Source organism: Ylistrum balloti, unplaced genomic scaffold, assembly GCF_031769215.1.
Source record: "Ylistrum balloti isolate Yb309-2 unplaced genomic scaffold, AGI_CSIRO_Ybal_v1 Utg369724, whole genome shotgun sequence".
NCBI lineage: Eukaryota > Metazoa > Mollusca > Bivalvia > Pectinida > Pectinidae > Ylistrum > Ylistrum balloti.
Window position 1 is genome coordinate 707458 of NW_026781942.1, and position 25827 is coordinate 733284.

Consider the following 25827-nt stretch of genomic DNA (forward strand, 5'->3'; position numbering starts at 1 on the left):
AATAAAGTAAATTTTTGCTCTGTTTATAGGGAGATCTAGAGGACAGAAGTTTTCCCCTCTGATATCATTCCAGGAGAGTAGATTGAGTAGACAGAGAGGAGCAGATAATGAACAAAACATATTGGGTACCGCTGATATTCCTGGAAAAGATACAACTTATACCAAATTAGATGTAGTTGATGTCCAACACACAAAAACCAACATGCTTAATACTGCAGATATCTCTCAAATAGACAATGGGCATAATGCTTTTGATATAGGTGACAATTATATAATGGATCATGTTATACATGATATACTGGATTCATCAGATATCCCTCACCAGGACAGCAGACATGACACCCTGGATTCATCAGATATCCCTCACCAGGACAGCAGACATGACATACTGGATTCATCAGATATCCCTCACCAGGACAGCAGACATGACACCCTGGATTCATCAGATATCCCTCACCAGGACAGCAGACATGACATACTGGATTCATCAGATATCCCTCACCAGGACAGCAGACATGACACCCTGGATTCATCAGATATCCCTCACCAGGACAGCAGACATGACACCCTGGATTCATCAGATATCCCTCACCAGGACACCAGACATGACACCCTGGATTCATCAGATATCCCTCACCAGGACAGCAGACATGACATACTGGATTCATCAGATATACCTCACCAGGACAGCAGACATGACACCCTGGATTCATCAGATATCCCTCACCAGGACAGCAGACATGACACCCTGGATTCATCAGATATCCCTCAACAGAACGGCAGACATGACACCCTGGATTCATCAGATATCCCTCACCAGGACAGCAGACATGACACCCTGGATTCATCAGATATCCCTCACCAGGACAGCAGACATGACACCCTGGATTCATCAGATATCCCTCAACAGAACGGCAGACATGACATACTGGATTCATCAGATATCCCTCACCAGGACAGCAGACATGACACCCTTGATTCATCAGATATCCCTCACCAGGACAGCAGACATGACACCCTTGATTCATCAGATATCCCTCAACAGAACGGCAGACATGACACCCTTGATTCATCAGATATCCCTCACCAGGACAGCAGACATGACACCCTGGATTCATCAGATATCCCTCAACAGAACGGCAGACATGACACCCTTGATTCATCAGATATCCCTCAACAGAACGGCAGACATGACACCCTTGATTCTTCAGATATCCCTCACCAGGACAGCAGACATGACACCCTTGATTCATCAGATATCCCTCACCAGGACAGCAGACATGACACCCTGGATTCATCAGATATCCCTCAACAGAACGGCAGACATGACACCCTTGATTCATCAGATATCCCTCACCAGGACAGCAGGCATGACACCCTGGCATCAATAGATATCCCTCAGCAGGACGGCAGACGTGATACCCTGGATTCATTAGATATCCTTCAATGGAATGGCAGACATGACACCTTGTCATCATTAGATATAGCTCAGCAGGACAGCAGACATGACACCCTAGATTTATCAGGTATCCCTCAACTGAATGTCAGACATGGCACTCTGGATTCATCAGATATCCCTCACCAGAACGGCAGACGTGACACCCTGGATTCATCAGATATCCCTCACCAGGACAGCAGACATGACACCCTTGATTCATCAGATATCCCTCAACTGAATGTCAGACATGACACCCTGGATTCATCAGATATCCCTCAACGGGACAGCAGACATGACACCCTGGATTCATCAGATATCCCTCAACGGGACAGCAGACATGAAACCCTGGATTCATCAGATATCCCTCAACAGAACGGCAGACATGACACCCTTGATTCATCAGATATCCCTCAACAGAACGGCAGACATGACACCCTTGATTCATCAGATATCCCTCACCAGGACACCAGACATGACACCCTGGATTCATCAGATATTCCTCAACGGGACAGCAGACATGACACCCTGGACTCATCAGATATCCCTCAACGGGACAGCAGACATGAAACCCTGGATTCATCAGATATCCCTCAACAGAATGGCAGACATGACACCCTTGATTCATCAGATATCCCTCGCCAGGACAGCAGACATGACACCCTTGATTCATCAGATATCCCTCAACAGAATGGCAGACATGACACCCTGGATTCATCAGATATCCCTCAAATGGAGAACAATGATAAGACATTAAATGCAGCAGATATCCATCATATAGTGGATTCCCATTTCAACATGTTTAGTAAGTTTAAATCATATTCAAAATGATTTTTTCTTAACTGAATTAGAGAAAAGAAGTGTAAGAGTTATCTCTCTTTTGTATACATTTATTCTGATTTATGTCTCCTTGGGATACAAAGAGAGTGGACGGCATACCACACATGTCAAAGGTGAAGGTAATATTATTCATAACACAAATTTGTTTCATTTATATTGTTGAATATTGTTTTTTAAAAAAACTTCATTACTCATTTCAAAGAAAAGTAATACATTTTACAACAGAGTATTTTTTACATATGCTTTTGTTTGTTTCTTTAGATTCAATAATTGAAGAAAACACTAGAGTAGAAAGCTCACGTCGTAAGCCTCTCCCTCACACAGACATGTTTGAATTAAAAGAGGGCACACCTGGGGAGGAGGGCAGCTCCATTGCACGTAATCCAGGTAGGTCATGGTCTTCACTGCTTCTTTAGTTCATTGTTACCAGGAAGGTCAAATTCATTAATTATTTCATTGTTAGGTTGTGATCAGGTAGATGAAGGTCATCACCGCTTCGTTGATACGTTTTGACCAGTAGGTAAAGGTCATCACACTTTCATTCATAGATTGTGACCAGGTAGGTGAAGGTTATCACCCCTTCATTCATAGATTGTGACCAGGTAGGTGAAGGTTATCACCCCTTCATTCATAGACTGTGACCAGGTAGGTGAAGGTCAGCACCCCTTCATTCATAGATTGTGACCAGGTAGGTGAAGGTTATCACCCCTTCATTCATAGATTGTGACCAGGTAGGTGAAGGTTATCACCCCTTCATTCATAGACTGTGACCAGGTAGGTGAAGGTCAGCACCCCTTCATTCATAGATTGTGACCAGGTAGGTGAAGGTTATCACCCCTTCATTCATAGAATGTGACCAAGTAGGCGAAGGTTATCACCCCTTCATTGATAGGTTGTGACCAAAATAAGTAGGTGAAGGTCATCACTACATTGATTTCAGTGATCAAAATTATTAAATATAGTTGCCCATGGTTGTCTTCACTAAAAGTATCTGTGATTTCCTAAATGCTATCATAAGGATGAAGCAATAGAGTTGATATACTATCAGTTGTTGTGGAAAATAAGTGGATTAATTGGATGTGCCTTTCTCTTTTACCTCTCTACAGCTTATGACAATGACATATTTGAAGACAAAACCTCTGGTAATCGACAGAAGCCAGCTTTAGAGGATAATGGTATGTATCACTGGTTTTCTTTCATTTACTGTTTTTTTGTAAAAAGGGAATGCACCCTAATCATTTGACGTTACTGCCTTTGTTTCTATACTGAAGTCAGCTGGTATAAATTGTATGTAGTATAGATTTAAGGACTGTGTCACACTGCTGAATGTCAAATATCCATTTGGTACTTCTTGTCCAACATAAGTCGTGTTTACAACAGTGAAAATGATGTTCACAGACCTTACAAATGCCTGATGCTTTCATTTATACACAGTAAATTAATTATACAGAGTAACTACAATGATTCTCTGATTCACGTGGAGAACCTCATGTTAATGGTAGTTTTAATAGGGCACCAGAGATGTGGATGCCACAAAGTAATGGAGTTGTCCATTTGTTTGTCTGTTTGATTTCCATCTTTTCACAATACATATCTAATACAATCTTTTGGAAATTTTGTGTAAATATTTTCTCAAGTAATATTCTTCTGAAGGACTTACGTGGTCCTCATGACATTCAATCAGTACGTTTATACTTCAATCTTAAATAATGTACATATTCATGTGAATAATTGAGATGAAAAAGGACAATACTTACAGACACTTTAATTTTGTTAGAGCAAAAACAACATGATGTACAACAATTTGATTTTGTCTTTGTCAGAAAATAGCGGTACCCCTGAGGACGAAGTTTACATAGGAGGGTCAAATAATTTTGCCCAAGAGAAACACATTCTAGAACATGCCCACTACCCCTTGCTGCTGCGGTGGAATGCCACATTAACTGGTCTTAACAAGAGGTCACTTGTCCTAAAACCAAACAACGAAGCTATCGAGCAAGGAAGCACATACATCATGTATGTTAAGGCTACAAGTAAAGGTGAGTAAGATGTGGATGTATTTTAGGCAGACTTGGAGTTGACTTCAGGTACGTTTATTCATCAAGGGGTTTAGAAAAGTGTTGTTGAAGGAATGTTGAATAAAATGTTGAGTTAGTGTTGTCAAGAATACTGATCAGAGTGTTGATGGAAATATTGACAGGAATGTTAAGAGAAATGTTGACAATATTTAGATACAGGTGTTGAGTATGGTCTAGAACATAGAGAGAAATGCTTCATGTGTTTGACTCTAATTTAGATACAAGTGTTGAGTATGGTCTAGAACATAGAGAAATGCTTCCTGTGTTTGACTCTAATTTAGATACAAGTGTTGAGTATGGTCTAGAGAACATAGAGAGAAATGCTTCCTGTGTTTGACTCTAATTTAGATACAAGTGTTGAGTGTGGTCTAGAACATAGAGAGAAATGCTTCCTGTGTTGGACTCTAATTTAGATACAAGTGTTGAGTATGGTCTAGAGAACATAGAGAGAAATGCTTCCTGTGTTGGACTCTAATTTAGATACAAGTGTTGAGTATGGTCTAGAGAACATAGAGAGAAATGCTTCCTGTGTTGGACTCTAATTTAGATACAATTGTTGAGTGTGGTCTAGAACATAGAGAGAAATGCTTCCTGTGTTTGACTCTAATTTAGATACAAGTGTTGAGTGTGGCGGTTCTTTAGTGTTGTTATCCGAATCTTCTGAATTATTGCTATCCTTATTATGCTGTATGCTAATATGAGCATTTTCTAGTATTGAATATTATTATCACAGATCACCTTAATTCTGTCATCTGTCAATCCTTTCATCCATAAGCAAGTCTTGTTATCGCTATTTCTTGAGAAGTGCTGAATAGATATTTCTCAAATTTCATATGTTAATTCCTTTGGTCACTGGTTGTGTCCACCGGGACTGATCAGAGGAAAGAAATGGCTGACAGGTGGCCATCTTGGATTTTAGCAATGAGAGTTTGTTTTGGCTATTTTGAAGGAAATACTTGATGGATCTTTCTCAAATATTTATATGTTGATTTCCTTTGGTCCCTTGTTGTGCCAAAGTAATTTGAGACTGATCAGATTTTTTGGCTATTTCTTTAGAGGAACTTGTTGGATCTTTCTCAAATTTTGTACCTAGGTCCCCATTGTCCCTTATTGTGCCCTTCTAATTTTGGGGCTGATCAGAAAATGTGTTTAAAATGTATGTAGAACACTTGGTCAGGTGAGTATAGAGTCCTTAGGACAGTCCTGTTTTATTGTGTGATGATCAGGTCATATTATCTGTGTCTCTTTTTTTTTTTCATTAGTAATTTTGTTTAAAGCTGAATAAATATGGCTGGAGTTTTTTTATTGTTATTTGAATTTCCTTAGGAAATATTTATTAGAGCGGAATGTGTTATTTTAGAAAGTCGATGAAGAATAAAGCTAGAGATAATAAAATTTTTACACAAATACATCATCATCAGTCAATTGTAGTTTTTCCGGGCGCTAGTAAAACGTTAGTAAAATTCCATCTTTAAAGGGCACATGCTACAGAAGAAGAACACTCGATTAGATTAGAACATATACTTGTCAGTTTATCGTTGTCATTTGTAGTGCTAGTGATGTAAACCGTAGAAAGACGGACGTGGAAGTTGTACACAGCAGATATATACATGCTTTGATGTATTGCTCATGGTACAGCCATTTCTCATTCCACAATTCAACGCACAATTTTACGACCACCGACAATGTCTTTTATGAAGATATTTCCATTTTTACACAGGCTTTAGTACCTTGTAAAACTTAAGGCATACAATTGTTCATTTCCCTTAGATATTTAATAGAATTAGACCCTCATCTCGTCCATATTCCATTTCCTTTTGTTGGCTTAAATGTGTTTTTCACGAATGAGTTGATATCATAGAGACAGAGGAAGTAAGCACAACACCCGTCCTAAGCATGGCGGCCATGGTACTGCATCATCGTTCTACACAGAACCAAGTACATAGCATCAAATGTATACAACCAAGGCCTGACTTGATATCAAGATTTTTCGTGCCTTTTTATCTAATATACTTCATTTTCCTTTCATCAAATGAATAATGAAAAAGAATCTTTTGTTTGGCTTTTATACTGCTGAATTTCTGGGCAGTCATTACTCATCAATATCTGGTCTCCAAAACATGTACGGAGATGAGGTTTAAATCTCAGTAAAGCCCAAGAGTGCTTTTGAGTGAAGTGGTGGAAGTAGGTTGTAGACAGGGCTTAATTAAATAATGGCTTTGAGTTTCTCAATATGCTTTCATCTGGGGCAATGTTTATAGATGTTAGAAAGACAGGAGATTGTTTAACATTGGTATTGATTACTGTTGATTCGGGAGAGTTTGGCTGATCTTATTGGAATGTATTGCTGCCCTCTAAGGCTTGATTACATACTCCAGCAATTAGCTGTAAATGTCAAGGCCAGTCATATGACCCCGGAAAATCTTGGTCACTTTTTTTTTTTTTTCAAATGATCTGACAAATCTACTGCTGATTTGGCTCAGACTTGTCTGTGTGACTTTGTGTTGTCAGTCACTGAGATCCATCGCAGAAAGCAAGGCTTAAGTGCTGAAAAAAAACAAAAAGAGTCTGTGACATGACCTGGCCAGTCTTGTTTTTGAGTCACTACACTCATTTGACCATACACATGGTATTTTCTGGTAAGTATGGTCAGGTGATTTTATGAGTAAAGTACTCATTTGGTTATTCAGTAATAGTTTTTGGCAATATATTTTGACAGAAATCTTTTTTCTTATGACAGATGGTTTGGCTAAAGGTCATGCGATGGCACAGTTTAGGGTCAACCAGAGTCCTCACCAAGGTGATTGCAGTATCAAACCAGACTCAGGCGTTGAGATGTCCACTGAGTTTACCATATTTTGTAAGGAATGGAGGGATGTTGAGGAGGTATGTGTTATTTATTAAGACTAAAATTGAACTTTTATTTCTAATTAAATCCTTCTTGCCAACATAATTTGAAAAACTAGGTGATATTCATTTGTACAAAGCATGCTAGACAGCAAGTGGATGTCAACAGAAACAGCAGAGATTTGTCACAGTTTTAAAAGTTGGTGAATAATTATACCATATTACTGTAAAAAAACAGTGTTAGGTTATTAACAATATAAAGCTTTCTGAAATTGAGACTCTATCTTACATCGACTCGAAATACATGACTTGGCTTCCTTCCACAAATCACCAGAAAACAAGCAGGCTAGAAGGAAGGAGAGTAGACAGCTTCAAATCAAACTTGACTGAGAAAACACTAAATGTAGACATGTTCAGACCATGACAAATTTAACAGGTCTGTAAAGCAGAGAGTACTGTTCACCTCCAAGATCACACATGTGAATGCCATCATTTGAAGAAGATAGGATGGTGAGGACTGGGGTCACACAATATATATCCATGTTCACACATCTATTTACACCAGCAAGCATCATATATAATACCATGATGTTTCGCTGTAGAATCATAAAGATGCTAAAGTGAAATGGCAGCCTGTTTAAAATTTAAAATTTAATCTTTTCTGTGTTTTTCTTTTTCATCTCTCAAGCATTTGCCGCTTTGGTATGAAGTGAGTTACAACTTGGAGGAAACTGACGTGCGATATGTGATCTACCGCGGACTACGATCGTCCATTAACTTCATACTTCCAGCCGGAAATCCCAACAACAACCATCGAGGTATGTGTCATGGCCACATCTGGGTCATCCTAGTGCTTGTGAATAATTGCTGTAAGCATGCTGATGTAAGCCTGTGTCTGAAACAGACTGAACTATACATCATTAATCAGCCACAAAGTTGGAGTCCTGTTAGCTTTAGTCAGTGTTGTAGTCGCGGTCACATCAAGGTCATTTTTAAAAATGCTCTATCTGAACTTCATGATTCTTTCAAAGTACTTCAGTCAGTTCAGTCTATTTTGAGAAAATAAATGTTTTTCTGAATTCAACCAAACTTTTTGCTTAACAGTATTTTTGTGTTTTGTTCAAAGTTTTTCTTCATAGGAGAACTTTGCAATGAAGTTCCACTCTGGTGTGTCCGTCATCTTTTTTGCTTTCGTCAGCTTCTTCTAGAAAACTTTAATCACCTCCTGGGTCCCAATGTGTGACTAGTAGGTTCTGTACCTAGGATGGTGTGCCATGAAGATTCTTGTAATTGATGAACAGGGTTCAATGCCACATGGGTCAAGTTTGCTGGAAACTGAAAACAAGACATTTTTAGATACATAATGGTTATAGGAATGATTCTAGGATAATTAATGTAGACCTGCATTATGGATTTATTTTACTTAATGTGTTAATATCAGATGTCAGCTTTGGCTAAAGGATTAAAGATAATATGTAACTGATATAAAACCTAGAGGGAATCTATATCCGGTCCTGAAGACCATGGGATCAAGTGATATTTAAAGGTTACTGTTAACAACATTTTGTAGATATCAATATTTTGACATAGATATCACCTAGGTAGTACCCTGATTCTATTTTCACCTCTCGATACGATTGTTGTCGAGTCCGTTCGGCTATAGGTGAGTGGCTTTCTCCGCCTTAGAGAGTGGACATTAAACCCTGATGATAAACCCTAATATTAACTATAATGTGTATCAGAATATAATGAGATTGATTCTTTCATCTCAAAATTCTGACAGAATAGTTATATATTCTTCCAATTACTCATTTACATACTTCATTGTTATAGTATATTATGAAAAGTTTACTTATAGCAGGGACGGATACTATGTATATGTTGATCCCTGTTCATTGGTTGCATTTATGAGGTTTCCTAAGTTTTGTTTGAAAAAAATATATATGTACTACAATTAAGTTGTTTTCGCTGTTAATGCTTGACTACATGGTACCAATTGGTTTTAGTCTCCTTGTTCTAGTATAGCACAGGCAAACACTGAATATCAATTATATGATACGTATATATTTGTACGTTTATTGTCCTATGTGTGGATGTTGATATGTTGTATAGCATGTGTGCATATGTTACTATGAAATTTGTACACTTCTCCTAAAGATAAAGTTCTGCTCTGTGTTTTTCTTTGTCTTTCTACCGTGACTTTTGCTCTGTATATTTCCTGCCCAGAATGAAGAGAGCACAGGAACTACAAGATATGAGATTTATTTTTTGACAATCGTTTATGTACAGATAGAAAAAATACATTAGCTATGTAGAGTTAATTTATTACCTTTAATTAGCTGTTACATGGGATGAAATCTATACAGATTCTTTATCTAAATGACCTTGAATTATACTTTCAAGATCAGAAAGGTGGAGTATGTTTAAAAGTGCTGAAATTGATTTTTAAAAGTCTCTTTATTATACTACAAGAACCAAGATCAGTTTAAGTGACAAGTAGGTACCACAATGGAATGGAGAGCTTTTTGAATTCATCCTGTCTATAGGTCACCTTGGCCTTATAGGTCACAAGTGTCAAACTGTTGACTTCTAAAGTTAAATATGTACATCAGTTAAAAACTTAAAAGATCCTCCTCGTTTTAAGAAATTCTATGTAAATCAAATGATGCCTGAAAACCACAGATACTTAATTGGGAAAACCAGAATATCAAGAGCAATACTTTTGGGATGATTATGCGATGTAAACTAGTAATTTATCATTTCTTATATATATTGGCTCCATGTACACTATCATCCATGTGAGCATTACAGGTCTTCTGGACCCCTTGTTAGCCTTTGCTGTTAATGGTATGAATCTACCATCAGTTAACGTCACTACTTATCAATTTCAGTAACCTCAGAGTTTATGAATATTTTATAGATGTGATTAAAGACATCTATGTGCCTATGAACACTCTGAATTATTTACTACATAAAAAAAGACCTCTGACTTTACAAAAAGCACCAGTTCTTGAAAGTGTCATATTTGAGACATTTTCAGAAGATAAATATTTAATTTCAATGGAATGTTGGGTGATGTTGTAGATGGAGCTATGTTACCTGTTAATGTGTAATATCATGATAGAAGTATCGGGAGCTATTTCTTCAATCCAATTTGTTTGTATGATCAACAAGTGGGTGGATATGATGACAACAGAAAACATCAAAAACTGTTAATACCGTAGTCAGTGCAGCTGTATTAATGGGTACCAGCATCTAAGCTAAAATAATTTCTTGATATATCTTTGACTGTATATTACAGAGCAGTTCCTTTTGAAAGAATAAACATTTGAATCTGAAGAACCTTTTGTCAATACAGTTTGTGAGGCTGTCTATTCTAATGTAATAACGTTTGTATTTTATTAAAAAAAATGTTCAATTTGTTGCAGAATAACGCATATTTAAATGGCAATCTGCTTCATGAAAAAGTTTGAATTATAGTTTTGTGTTGTAGTAGATGTCATATTGTGGTGGCATTCTGATAATCAGGGACCATATTAAGAGAGATGATATAAATGAGAGTGAATGTAGCAGTTAATGCCTGATATTTGATGTGTGTATGATATTTGGATTCATCTTAAACAATATAATTTTTGTGGACATGTTATATAACTGAATCAAGCCTTGTGTTGAAATATATGAGCTAGCATATTAATTACCGTTTTGACAAACTGCTACAGGCGTGGTTTCTCCGAGTTTGTGAAACTTGATTACTGAAGCAATATGTTGTATTCAACCGTTTCCATATCAGCCTGTCATCTGATGTGTGTAAAGGGTGCTGCAGGGCTAGTCGCGAATCAGAATAAAATGCTTGGTATCGTTGGTTGAACGGTAATGATTATAGATGTAGACAGAATACTTAAGTGTCTATATTAAAGACCCCTGGCCGTTCAACATGTTTGTAAATCAAATTTAAAGTTTTAACGTCAGATATGGATATTTGGATAATAAATAACAAAACAAGTTCTCTTTGGGGATAATTGCCATCTTGCTGTAATGCCTGTGTGTGTGCTGAAACTGTCAGACATAAATAAAATCCTACTGTTCTTTGGGATGTGTATTCACGAGACAAGCATGAAACATGTCCCTCAGGAATTTACCATGCTTATACATGAAATGTATTGTTACAGAAAAGAAACAAAATATTGGGAAATGGAAGAAAAAATTCACAGTGAAATTACATGTGATGCAATGTAGAATCAGTGAAAGCCATCCAAAATGACAGCACTCATTTTTATAAGCATATGAGATATTGTTTAGTAGCTGGCTATAATTATATATTGTGAACTAATTAGACATTCTTTGATATTTCAGTGTTTTTTTCTTGTTGTCAGTAGCTTGAACCTTCTTTTAAGTGCGGACTTTAGATAAGCACAGGGATAAAGCTGTTGCTGGTTATATGATGTTTTACCTTTTTTAATTTTGACATTTTTCTGATAACAACTGATACAATTTTAAGTGCAAATTTTATGACAAATTATCCTGGGTATAATTAGATAGAGGTAACTGTTTTATCCTGTCAGATTTAAGACTGCATTGTCTCAATGGTACAATCTATGAAATTTATTGTTGATTAATATGAGTTTGTCCTGCTGAAATCATCTACTGTGAATTGGGAGGACTATTTTCCTGCTGGAAACAATTTCCACAAATGGACAGAACACAAAGGAAAATTCTGATTTTACTTGTTTTTGCACATTCACCACTTCCTTTTTTGAAAGGTTAAAGTGGGATGATTTTTTGGATGATATTTTAACTGAATAATTGTGTTTCTTAGTCTTGAATGTGCCAGTAAATCTTAACAAAAATCAGAATAGAATCTGTTACTACTGGAAAGGTATTTATAAACTTCTACACCAATTTTCCATCCCCAACGACTTGGAGACATTGATTTCTACACCGGTTCTCCTAGTTTACTTAACACACAGGAATTGATCCATGCCTTAAATTAGCTATGTCTGTTGACCGAATTGGGACACTTCACCTCCCTTCTCTGACCATACTGATGGATTTGATCTCATTGATTGAATGAAGTTCTATTATAGCAGACATTACCAGGGCAACCAAATTTTTCTTTAACATTTATGTGAAAGGAGACTTCTGTTGTTAGGGAACTTCTGGTGTTATGTAGGAGAATTACCTAGTCATGGAGTTGGACTTCTGTTGTCATTGAGGAGAACTGTTGTAATGGAGGTGGAATTTTGTGGTCTTCTGTTGTTAAGTGGATTTTGTTTTTATTGAAGCGGGCTTTTGTTAGTAAAATTCTGTTGTCATGGATGTAGGCATCATTTGTCATATAGAACAATCACTTGTCATGGACTTCTGGTGTTAGGTAGGCGAACTTCTGTTGTCATGGAGGTGTATTTGTGTTGTTCGAAAGGAGAGTTCTGTATTATTGCAACAGAGGTGAGCTTGTGTTGTCTCCTGTTGCTAGATGGACTTCTATTGTGAACCGCTTTTGTCAATGAGGTGGATTTATATTTCTGGTTGATGAATTCTGTTGTCATTGTATAGAACTGCTGTTGACATGGAGCTGATCTTTGCCTTATTAAACACAATCATCCTAACTACCTTTTGTTTATCATATATACTTCCTGTTATGCACAAACCCCCTAAACTATCTGCATCCATCCTACAATGGCTCTGTCCGCCCTACAATGGCCCCACTGCCCCACAATGGTCCCACCGCCCCACATTGGCCCCACCACCCTACAATGGCCCCACCGCTATTTCACTGAGATCGACCCACCTTTTATCAGCCCAATCACTCACACAACTGCTGAGTGTCTGTAACCTGTGACATTCTGACCAATATCTTGACAATTATCGAGTTCCCTCCTGAAATAGACTGCCTTTTTTGTCTGTGAGTCTAAACATGAACATATAATTGATATACCTAATTGTTGTTTACTTGCAGTCTAGTCGAATGCTTTAGACTCCCACTAGACCTTTGAGCTTCTCACAAACTGCCAGTGATAATTCTTTCCCTGGATTATAACATTATTTTATCAAACATGCACATCAAATATGATTTTTTTTTCTCTGGACTCCATTAAATAATTGGTGACAACATTTGGAAGAAAAAGTCCTAAAAAGATGACTGATAGCAATGCATTAATTTCTACAATACAGTTAAAATATTGACCTTGTGAATTATTGCAAGTATACAAATTAAAACACTTTGATAGCCCTATGAATCATTACAATATCAATGAAAACATCAACAAAAAGCTACAATGCCATTCAAAACATCGTAACGGACTTGTGAATTATTACTATCCTGAAACTTATCATTAACTCTCATCTGAATAATTGTGATATTTATTAAGATATCTAATTTTAGTGTCTTTAAGTTTTCTAGTTTTAGATCACCTTTAATTGTTTTTAAACAAAAGTACCTGGTATGTGATTTACTTCAGAATTGAAAATACGAAGATCTTGATCAAATACTTCTGACAGGACATTTGAATTAAAAAAGAGAAAAATAATAAACAATATATCAAAGCACAAATATTTCCAATGTTACTATAAATGAACTCTGATAAAATTTGGAAGGAAGAAACGGAGTTGATTTGTTAAAATGAATTTGAACTGAAAAGTTGACATATACGAACTTAACGGCATCCCCTAGTTGTCTCTGGTATAAGCTTATCTCACAAGCCTTAATCAAGCCTTTGTACAACTTAGGTGTAGCCATGATCACACTGGTTAACTTGGAGCATTTAATCTAAATATCAATATTCATAATTGAAAAGTTTTGTACCAATAAATTACCTTGTACATGCTGACTTGATCTTAACTGTCAATTTACTATCTGTTATCTGTGAGGCATTCATGATTGGAACCAAAGGTAGTTGAAGCTTAAGCTGGGCCTTTTTCTGTTCTTTCATTTGCTTATCTCACCATCGAAGACAGAAAAAAAATGTAATCAGACACACTCAACATATTGTCTTTCAAGGATGAATAGCCTCAATGTTGGAAATCAGCCAGGATTTTACAGGCATTTTTTATCAAATCATGAGATGTTCGACATTACTTGCTTATTTTCTCTCTGTGATTTTCAGATAAGTCTAAATTGATCATGATGACTTGGTTTTATGTAATAACCTCCATGTGTGGAAACAGTTCTGTCACCATAGCTACCTAGATCAATAAGAATTTCTGCATTAATGACCATAAAAAATTGCTACTGGAATCCATGTGAGTAAATTGTGATGTATTTTTCCCCGATAAACTTGTTTATGATGACAATAGAATTTCTACAGAAATCAACTTGAAATGTTTTGTATCTCATCAGGTTTTGAAATATGATTTTCCAATAACACTTATATTGAAATCATTCTTTCATATTCAAGCATTGATCAAATGACAGTCCGTGTACTTAGATGTACCATTTATTCTTTGATGTAGAAACACAGACATAATAGGAATTCTTCAGACACTAGAATACATCAAACCTTATTTACTAAATTCCCTATTTGGGATGGCACAGTCTGCATTTCTGGCCTCTCTTGTAGACAGGAAATTCAGTAACTTTCCTAAATTTTCATGATTCCTGTGATTGGATTGGTCCACCAAAATAGTGAGAGCAACATATTTTGTTTAAAGGTTTTGATTTATCAAAAGAAGTGAGTAGATCACTGAGATTAGTCTTTTTCATGAAAATTTCAGAATATTGACCACTATGTAACATGGAGGCAATTTGCAATTATCCGTGACAAGGATCAGTTTGGATTTTTCTTCAACAAATGTGGCCATGCTGTTCTGATTTGTCCATGACATATGGTCAGTTTGGATTAGTTCATGACAAGTGTGGTCAGTTTGGATTTTTCTGTGACAAATGTGGTCAGTTTGGATTTGTCTGTGACAAATGTGGTCAGTTTGGATTTGTCCATAACAGTGCGGTCAGTTTGGATTTGCCCAAGACAACTGTGATTAGTCAGTTCAACACTGATAAGCAGCTGTCAGGTAAAGGCAAACCCCAGGGAACTACTGTCATAAAGGAACATGTTTGAAATTTAGGACTGTTTATATTTGCAAACATTTAAAATAACTTTTTAAGTGTTTTTTGTGAATTGTGTTTGAAAGTCGTTTTGATAAGTTTTCTTTGAGAAAAGAGCTAAATTCTACCCTTCAATTAATTTGTGATTTAATGAACAGACACGTTACATCGACAGGATTTGTCAAAACACGTTTATCAATTAGATTTTAATTTTTTTTTCATGGAAATGTTTTTGTACAAAATCACTGAAATACATGTTTGATAATACTTGTTACTTATAGGGCATATATGCTATGTAAATTTGGTTCAGAATAGTAAGCATGAAGTCATGGAAGTTATCAAAATAGACTAGAAAAATACATTTAAATGATATCAAACCGGAAACAGAAATGGAATTGTGAAGTGTACATTATGTTGTGTCTGTACGCTGGATGTTATAATTACAAGGAAGGAAACTCATCTGCCCTTAAACAGGAGGATCCAGAACAATAGCACAGTGATGAACACTTGATATAAAGTGGTTTGTAATCCATTTCTGTAGTTATCAGTGGTCAGTGTTTCTATCTAGACCACCTGTTCCGGTCCAGAGATGTAAGAATATCTGAATTCTATACTGAAGGACCACTCAAACAAAACATTCTGTAGTTATCAGTGGTCAGTGTTTCTAGACCACCTGCTCCGGTCCGGAGATGTAAGAATATCTGAATTCTATACTGAAGGACCACTCAAACAAAACCTTCTGTAGTTATCAGTGGTCAGTGTTTCTAGGCCACCTGCTCCGGTCCGAGGGAGATGTAAGAATATCTGAATTCTATACTGAAGGACCACTCAAACAAAACCTTCTGTAGTTATCAGTGGTCAGTGTTTCTATCTAGACCACCTGCTCCGGTCCGGAGATGTAAGAATATCTGAATTCTATACTGAAGGACCACTCAAACAAAACCTTCTGTAGTTATCAGTGGTCAGTGTTTCTATCTAGACCACCTGCTCCGGTCCGGAGATGTAAGAATATCTGAATTCTATACTGAAGGACCAATCAAACAAAACCACCTGTAGTTATCAGTGGTCAGTGTTTCTATCTAGACCACCTGCTCCGGTCCGGAAATGTAAGAATATCTGAATTCTATACTGAAGGACCACTCAAACAAAACCTTCTGTAGTTATCAGTGGTCAGTGTTTCTATCTAGACCACCTGCTCCGGTCCGGAGATGTAAGAATATCTGAATTCTATACTGTAGGACCTCTCAAACAAACAGAATGACAGTTTAATCTTAATACTTGTAGGTCTCATGCAAGACCAAAATATTAAAAAAAAAAAAAAAAAAGATCAATAACATTTCATCACCATACTTCCTGGCATCTTACACTTAGTGAGATTGGTAGAAAAATATATCTAATCAGGATTCGTACAGCCAGGCCATACATTATAGATGAGGTCTGACCAGTCATGACTATTTAGGAATTGATGTCCAAAAAAACTATATAGGCTTTGGTGTCAAGTAATCTATAGAGATTGATGTCCAGTAATCTATATAGAAATTGATGTCCATTAAACTATATAGAGATTGATGTCCAGTAATCTTTAGAGATTGATGTCCAGTAATCTATATAGAGATTGATGTCCAGTAAACTATATTGATGTCCAGTAAACTATATAGAGATTGATGTCCAGTAAACTATGTAGAGATTGATGTCCAGTAATCTATATAGAGATTGATGTCCAGTAAACTATATAGAGATTGATGTCCAGTAAACTATATAGAGATTGATGTCCAGTAATCTATATAGAGATTGATGTCCAGTAAACTATATAGAGATTGATGTCCAGTAAACTATATAGAGATTGATGTCAAGTAATCTATGTAGAGATTGATGTCCAGGAAACTATATAGATATTGATGTCCAGTAAACTATATAGAGATTGATGTCCAGTAATTTTTAGAGATTGATGTCCAGTAATCTTTAGAGATTGATGTCCAGTAAACTATATAGAGATTGATGTCCAGTAAACTATATAGAGATTGATGTCCAGTAATCTATATAGAGATTGATGTCCAGTAATCTATGTAGAGATTGATGTCCAGTAATCTTTAGAGATTGATGTCCAGTAATCTATGTAGAGATTGATGTCCAGTAATCTATATAGAAAATGATGTCCATTAAATTATGTAGAGATTGATGTCCAGTAATCTTTAGAGATTGATGTCCAGTAATCTATATAGAGATTGATGTCCAGTAATCTTTAGAGATTGATGTCCAGTAAACTATATAGAGATTGATGTCCAGTAAACTATATAGAGATTGATGTCCAGTAAACTATATAGAAATTGATGTCCAGTAATCTATATAGAGATTGATGTCCAGTAAACTATATAGAGATTGATGTCCAGTAATCTTTAGAGATTGATGTCCAGTAATCTATATAGAGATTGATGTCCAATAATCTATAGAGATTGATGTCCAGTAAACTATATAGAGATTGATGTCCAGTAAACTATATAGAGATTGATGTCCAGTAATCTTTAGAGATTGATGTCCAGTAATCTATAGAGATTGATGTCCAGTAAACTATATAGAGATTGATGTCCAGTAAACTATATAGAGATTGATGTCCAGTAAACTATATAGAGATTGATGTCCAGTAAACTATATAGAGATTGATGTCCAGTAAACTATATAGAGATTGATGTCCAGTAAACTATATAGAGATTGATGTCCAGTAAACTATATAGAGATTGATGTCCAGTAAACTATATAGAGATTGATGTCCAGTAATCTATAGAGAGATTGATGTCCAGTAAACTATATAGAGATTGATGTCCAGTAATCTTTAGAGATTGATGTCCAGTAATCTATAGAGATTGATGTCCAGTAAACTATATAGAGATTGATGTCCAGTAATCTATATAGAGATTGATGTCCAGTAATCTATGTAGAGATTGATGTCCAGTAATCTATATAGAGATTGATGTCCAGTAAACTATATAGAGATTGATGTCCAGTAATCTATAGAGATTGATGTCCAGTAAACTATATAGAGATTGATGTCCAGTAATCTATATAGAGATTGATGTCCAGTAATCTATGTAGAGATTGATGTCCAGTAATCTATAGAGATTGATGTCCAGTAAACTATATAGAGATTGATGTCCAGTAATCTATGTAGAGATTGATGTCCAGTAATCTATATAGAGATTGATGTCCAATAATCTATAGAGATTGATGTCCAGTAAACTATATAGAGATTGATGTCCAGTAATCTATAGAGATTGATGTCCAGTAATCTATAGAGATTGATGTCCAGTAAACTATATAGATATTGATGTCCAGTAAACTATATAGAGATTGATGTCCAGTAATCTATGTAGAGATTGATGTCCAGTAATCTATAGAGATTGATGTCCAGTAAACTATATAGAGATTGATGTCCAGTAATCTATATAGAGATTGATGTCCAGTAATCTATAGAGATTGATGTCCAGTAAACTATATAGATATTGATGTCCAGTAAACTATATAGAGATTGATGTCCAGTAATCTATAGAGATTGATGTCCAGTAAACTATATAGATATTGATGTCCAGTAAACTATATAGAGATTGATGTCCAGTAAACTATGTAGAGATTGATGTCCAGTAAACTATATAGAGATTGATGTCCAATAATCTATAGAGATTGATGGCCAGTAAACTATATAGAGATTGATGTCCAGTAAACTATATAGAGATTGATGTCCAGTAATCTTTAGAGATTGATGTCCAGTAATCTATATAGAGATTGATGTCCAGTAAACTATATAGAGATTGATGTCCAGTAAACTATATAGTGATTGATGTCCAGTAAACTATATAGAGATTGATGTCCAGTAAACTATGTAGAGATTGATGTCCAGTAAACTATATCGAGATTGATGTCCAGTAATCTATATAGAGATTGATGTCCAGTAAACTATATAGAGATTGATGTCCAGTAATCTTTAGAGATTGATGTCCAGTAAACTGTATAAATATAGATGCTGATAAGTTTTCTTGCAAATGTATTAATAATACGAAAATACAATATAACCTATAGTATTCTCAAAGTCATTTATATTGGCTATGATAATGTCAATCTGGTGTTAGTATATACTTGTATGCTATCTACAGGAATGGTTCTATACTGGTAATTGACAAATACATTATCTAAAGCATTCTTGTGTGATCTTGTACATACCATGAGCAAGGCTCTGCCTTACAAAATGATGGGCTCTCTTTCAGTTTGACGGAAATTAAAGATATCTTTAGTTTTCACTTGAGACATAGATGTCGGTTTGAAATGTTGTCTTTGTTGTTCCAATCTTTATGATTGAATGTATCTTTAAAGTAACCACAATTTTGTTTCCTTCGAAGAGAAATATAATCCTATCAAAGGACTGTCTAGGGAAGTTATACATGTCTATTTGGACGCTTCATTTCCCTGATCGCAATATATCAAAACTCAATGTTTGATGGGATTCTACAGAAGACCTAAGATTGGATGGGAATTCTTATTGAAAGCTAGTCCTGAAGGTTGCACTTGAGACAAATATGGCGTGTCTGGGCAATGATTGTTTAATGTATTCTATAGTTAACCTTAAAATACAGAGTTTATCTCAATCTGTGAAACCTATAGCCACTTTGTCTGCTCAACATTGGTGTTCTTTGCCTGATTCATTTTTAAATAATTTTGAAGTATACACATTGTGTGGAGCTCTTGAAGTTTGATACTATATAGAAATAACCAATCATTATTTCAGTTTAATTTCTAACTTCCATTTTTCAGCGATGCTATTTCTTTTTTTATTGAGTTATATAGTTGTATTTATTGAGTGAGTTATGTTGTAAGTGATGACATAAATCAAATAAGTGAGACAGATTACTTATGTTTTTTGCTCACCTGGTCCAAGGAACCGGCAAAGTGCAGCATGCGTCATTCGTCAACTTTTAATGAATTGTTTTTTTTTAAGCATCTTTCAGGGAAGGAAACCAGTTTTGTATGAACTGTGAGCCTGGGTCGTCAAGGGCTAAAGGGTGGGGCCCAATAGGGGAAAATTGTAGTATTATTCAAAATCCAGCTTTTTCTGTAAGAATGACAAGAATTGTCTGAATACTGTTTTTGTGTTCATGAAGGGTATGAATTCCCCTTTCAAGTATTTTGAACCAGATTACTAAGTATAGTTGTATCCATGAAGTACCACATTTTGACTAGGTTATTTATACTAGTGGTATGATGCACAAGGTCACAACTTTAAGGGATGTACTAGGTTGTAATGGTTGTAGGACATATAGACTAAACTGTTGTAGGCTGCACTATGTCATACTGTTAAGGGCTGTACTAGGTTATACTGGTTGTAGACTATAATAGGTTACTGTGGTTGTAGGCTATACTAGGTTACTGTGGTTGTAGGCTATACTAGGTTACTGTGGTTGGAGACTATACTAGGTTACTGTGGTTGGAGACTATACCAGGTTACTGTGGTTGTAGGCTATACTAGGTTACTGTGGTTGTAGGCTATACTAGGTTACTGTGGTTGGAGACTATACTAGGTTGTAGGCTATACTAGGTTACTGCTATACTAGGTTACTGTGGTTGTAGGTTATGTTAGGTGATACTGTTTGTAGGCTATACTAGGTTACTGTGGTTGGAGACTATACTAGGTTACTGTGGTTGTAGGCTATACTAGGTTACTGTGGTTGTAGGCTATACTAGGTTACTGTGGTTGTAGGCTATACTAGGTTACTGTGGTTGGAGGCTATACTAGGTTACTGTGGTTGGAGACTATACTAGGTTACTGTGGTTGGAGACTATACTAGGTTACTGTGGTTGAAGGCTATACTAGGTTACTGTGGTTGTAGGCTATACTAGGTTACTGTGGTTGTAGGCTATACTAGGTTACTGTGGTTGTAGGCTATAGTAGGTTACTGTGGTTGGAGACTATACTAGGTTACTGTGGTTGTAGGCTATACTAGGTTACTGTGGTTGTAGGCTATACTAGGTTACTGTGGTTGTAGGTTATGTTAGGTGATACTGTTTGTTGGCTATACTAGGTTACTGTGGTTGTAGGCTATACTAGGTTACTGTGGTTGGAGACTATACTAGGTTACTGTGATTGTAGGCTATACTAGGTTACTGTGGTTGGAGACTATACTAGGTTACTGTGGTTGTAGGCTATACTAGGTTACTGTGGTTGGAGACTATACTAGGTTACTGTGGATGGAGACTATACTAGGTTACTGTGGTTAGAGACTATACTAGGTTACTGTGGTTGGAGACTATACTAGGTTACTGTGGTTGTAGGCTATACTAGGTTACTGTGGTTGGAGACTATACTAGGTTACTGTGGTTGTAGGCTATAGTAGGTTACTGTGGTTGTAGGCTATACTAGGTTACTGTGGTTGTAGGCTATACTAGGTTACTGTGGTTGTAGGTTATGTTAGGTGATACTGTTTGTAGGCTATACTAGGTTACTGTGGTTGGAGACTATACTAGGTTACTGTGGTTGTAGGCTATACTAGGTTACTGTGGTTGTAGGCTATACTAGGTTACTGTGGTTGTAGGCTATACTAGGTTACTGTGGTTGGAGGCTATACTAGGTTACTGTGGTTGGAGACTATACTAGGTTACTGTGGTTGGAGACTATACTAGGTTACTGTGGTTGAAGGCTATACTAGGTTACTGTGGTTGTAGGCTATACTAGGTTACTGTGGTTGTAGGCTATACTAGGTTACTGTGGTTGTAGGCTATAGTAGGTTACTGTGGTTGGAGACTATACTAGGTTACTGTGGTTGTAGGCTATACTAGGTTACTGTGGTTGTAGGCTATACTAGGTTACTGTGGTTGTAGGCTATACTAGGTTACTGTGGTTGTAGGTTATGTTAGGTGATACTGTTTGTTGGCTATACTAGGTTACTGTGGTTGTAGGCTATACTAGGTTACTGTGGTTGGAGACTATACTAGGTTACTGTGATTGTAGGCTATACTAGGTTACTGTGGTTGGAGACTATACTAGGTTACTGTGGTTGTAGGCTATACTAGGTTACTGTGGTTGGAGACTATACTAGGTTACTGTGGATGGAGACTATACTAGGTTACTGTGGTTAGAGACTATACTAGGTTACTGTGGTTGGAGACTATACTAGGTTACTGTGGTTGTAGGCTATACTAGGTTACTGTGGTTGGAGACTATACTAGGTTACTGTGGTTGTAGGCTATAGTAGGTTACTGTGGTTGTAGGCTATACTAGGTTACTGTGGTTGGAGACTATACTAGGTTACTGTGGTTGGAGGCTATACTAGGTTACTGTGGTTGGGGACTATACTAGGTTACTGTGGTTGTAGGCTATACTAGGTTACTGTGGTTGGAGACTATACTAGGTTACTGTGGTTGGAGACTATACTAGGTTACTGTGGATGGAGACTATACTAGGTTACTGTGGTTGGAGACTATACTAGGTTACTGTGGTTGTAGGCTATACTAGGTTACTGTGGTTGTAGGCTATACTAGGTTACTGTGATTGTAGGCTATACTAGGTTACTGTGGTTGTAGGCTATACTAGGTTACTGTGGTTGGAGGCTATACTAGGTTACTGTGGTTGGAGGCTATACTAGGTTACTGTGGTTGTAGGTTATGTTAGGTGATACTTTGGTTGTAGGATATACTTGGTAACTTTGGTTGAAAGATTTGCTAGGTTATACTGGTTGTAGGCTACATAAGGTTTTAGTTGTTTAAGGCTGTACTACCTGATAAGCCTCAGTATCACTGCCTGTGCTCTGAGACTGCTGACAACTGGTACCTGAGTCCCTGCAGGTCTCCTAATGTATGCTGGTACAGCCTACGTAGACATTGGAATCTCAGTGTACTGCTACCATCATATACTTACACGTGCATGTCTTGTATAGATTTTTTCCCCAGTATAGGCTGAAGGGTGTTCAAATATTGACTTGGACATTTTTGTGTTCCAGTGTTCGTGTACATCACCATCTTGGACAGCCTGTCGGGCCGCACGCCTGTCTGCCACGCACCCCTCACTGTTAGACCGCGGCAGGTCGAGGTGACCTTCGAAGCCGTCCCATCGCTTACGGATATCATGTAAGTACCAGCATTAGTATCTATCTGCTATTGGTGTCAGCATTGCCGATCGTTTCCTTCTATGGCAGAACACACCAATCTTTCTCTTTCTGGTGGTAACACACTCTAATTGTCTGATATCCAAAACACAATGTGCCAACAGTGAACTTGCACTGAGTTACCATTTTCAAAGCAAAAATTTAAAATCAAATTTTGCTCTGATTTTCTGTTTATTGAATTTGATGAGTGAAGGAAATATCTACTGTTAATCAAGAAATATTTTTCAGGAAGTATACATTCTAAAAATCATGCATTATATTTCTTAAAATGAAGAAAAGAAAATTAATGCAGCCATATATATAAATTTGTATTTTTCCGGAAAAAATCGAAGTCTGATATTTTTCTTATCTTTTATATTAAGGGAAAAACATTTATTCAAAATTATTTTTCAGTTGTGATCAGTATGTTTATATGGCAATGTTCTAAAGAAGATGTTTACTTATTATGAAAGATTGAAGTGTACATAATGTGTTATGTAAACTGTTCTGATAAATATGAAGGTTATGTTTTTTTTTTGGACATAGAGGAATGACATCATTAATTGCAGGGCACATAGAGGAATGACATCATTAATTGCAGGGCACATAGAGGAATGACATCATTAATTGCAGGGCACATAGAGGAATGACATCATTAATTTTATCTTCAAAATTTATGATATACTGAATATGTTTATTGGAGCTGCTCTAGCTCACATTTATATTATGTATGGAAGATTTTAGAAGAAATATTCTAAATCTAAAAAATTTGGAAAGTTGTTCAGATTTATAGGATAATAATCTGCTGCTGAGTTTTTTACATCAGCATACAAACTTTTCAAAATTATGAAATATATTAATGATGTTTTCTATCAAATAATTTTATTGTAATATTTAACTTGAACCTGTTAGTATATAAAGCATATGTTATCATTGGTTTAGAAAAAAAAGACACTGTATGAGCATGAAACCTCCATGATTTTACACCATGTATTTTGTGTAGGTTGTCTGAGATATGAAGCTGCATATAAAACATTAAAATCTTCATTAATAAATAGCCTAATTCAATAACTGATTTTATTGCATATGTTGCCTATTTTATGATTAATGATTGAATAATACATGGTTGCTTGGTAACATGACAGCACCAATCAGATGATGGGCTGCTGGTCTTTGTTGGTAAAGACAACGTAATATTGAAATTTGAACACTTTTCTTAATTAGTACTCATTTAAATATTACATAAAGGATCTCAAAATATTTTGTATTTAAGTTGTCTGGTAAACTCTGTATAAATTTGCAGTAGATGTATTGAATCGCACTTTTAATCAAGAAAAGTATGGATTTGTGTAAGTTTTACAATTTCATAATAGACTTTATTGGGAAGGTTAAATGAAGGTTTCCTCAAAACTTGGCCGACAGCAGGACTCAATTGTTTGTGGTAAAAAGTCAATATTAGGACTAGCTCACTGTAACAGAGTCGGAGATGGGCTAATGTTTGTAAGGTAACATTCAAATTCTCTCTGAACCAATTGCCAACCAAGAAATTGATAGATGTTGTCAAGTACTAGTTTATAACTAGATCTTTATGACAGGTTTTTTGAGATGAGCAGGATGTTTTATGTCAGAAACATAGGTTAGTGGATTTTAAATATGGAGTTATGTTTCAACCAACTGTTCTTTGAAACATTAGTTTCGACAACAGTGGAGATTTTCGATACTGTCATTAGACTGAAGTTGTCATATATAGCACAACCAGTAAGAAATCTAGGCATGAACTTAGCTTTAATTTTATATAAAATTGGGAAGGATATGTTGGAAATAGGTTGTCCATCTGTCAAGCCATTCATCTGTCTGCAGTTGCAGCGATAAACTAACTACTCCTCCTGAACTGTTGAATTGATTCCAATGATACTTGATAGCTATAATCCTTACAATTAGAGTGGATTTTAACACGACATATTGGCATGAGGTGGCCCAAAGACGACAGTTCTAGTCTGGACATGCTTCAAGAACCAAACTGTAGTTCTGAAAATATGTTATATGTAAGAAGAGTTTGAAGGAAAAAGTTGATTAAGGAAAAATTTGTGACCAAAATGCCAGCTCTTTACAGAAACATCATAGTTGACTTAGTGGCCAATTCTGTCATTACATAACACAGTAGTGGGGATGTATATCCATATAGACGATACTTTGGTCCTTTTTGCTCTGCTATGTTATTGAAGAATTTTCCTTTCATTCTTTCTTGTCTGTCCTTAGTATTGAAGAGTTCTCCCTTGGTTCTTTCTTGTCTGTCCTTGATATTGAAGAGTTCTCCCTTGGTTCTTTCTTGTCTGTCCTTGATATTGAAGAGTTCTCCCTTGGTTCTTTCTTGTCTGTCCTTGGTATTGAAGAGTTCTCCCTTGGTTCTTTCTTGCTCCTGCTGTGTTATAGGGGAGTCTTGTGTACTTGCTGTTCCTGCTG

The 25827-nt window shown here is 36.3% G+C and overlaps 1 protein-coding gene across 1 annotated transcript in view; it reads left to right on the forward strand.

Annotated features, from left to right (window-relative positions):
• The window catches only part of LOC132565490 (polycystin-1-like protein 1), a 153002-nt gene that overhangs the window by 33116 nt on the left and 94059 nt on the right, over positions 1-25827 (forward strand). The window contains exons 16-22 of the mRNA XM_060230141.1: positions 30-2240; positions 2537-2662; positions 3382-3450; positions 4099-4314; positions 7094-7239; positions 7889-8018; positions 23221-23347. Coding sequence (XP_060086124.1) covers positions 30-2240; positions 2537-2662; positions 3382-3450; positions 4099-4314; positions 7094-7239; positions 7889-8018; positions 23221-23347 — 3025 coding nt within the window. The remainder of the gene's footprint in view (positions 1-29; positions 2241-2536; positions 2663-3381; positions 3451-4098; positions 4315-7093; positions 7240-7888; positions 8019-23220; positions 23348-25827) is intronic.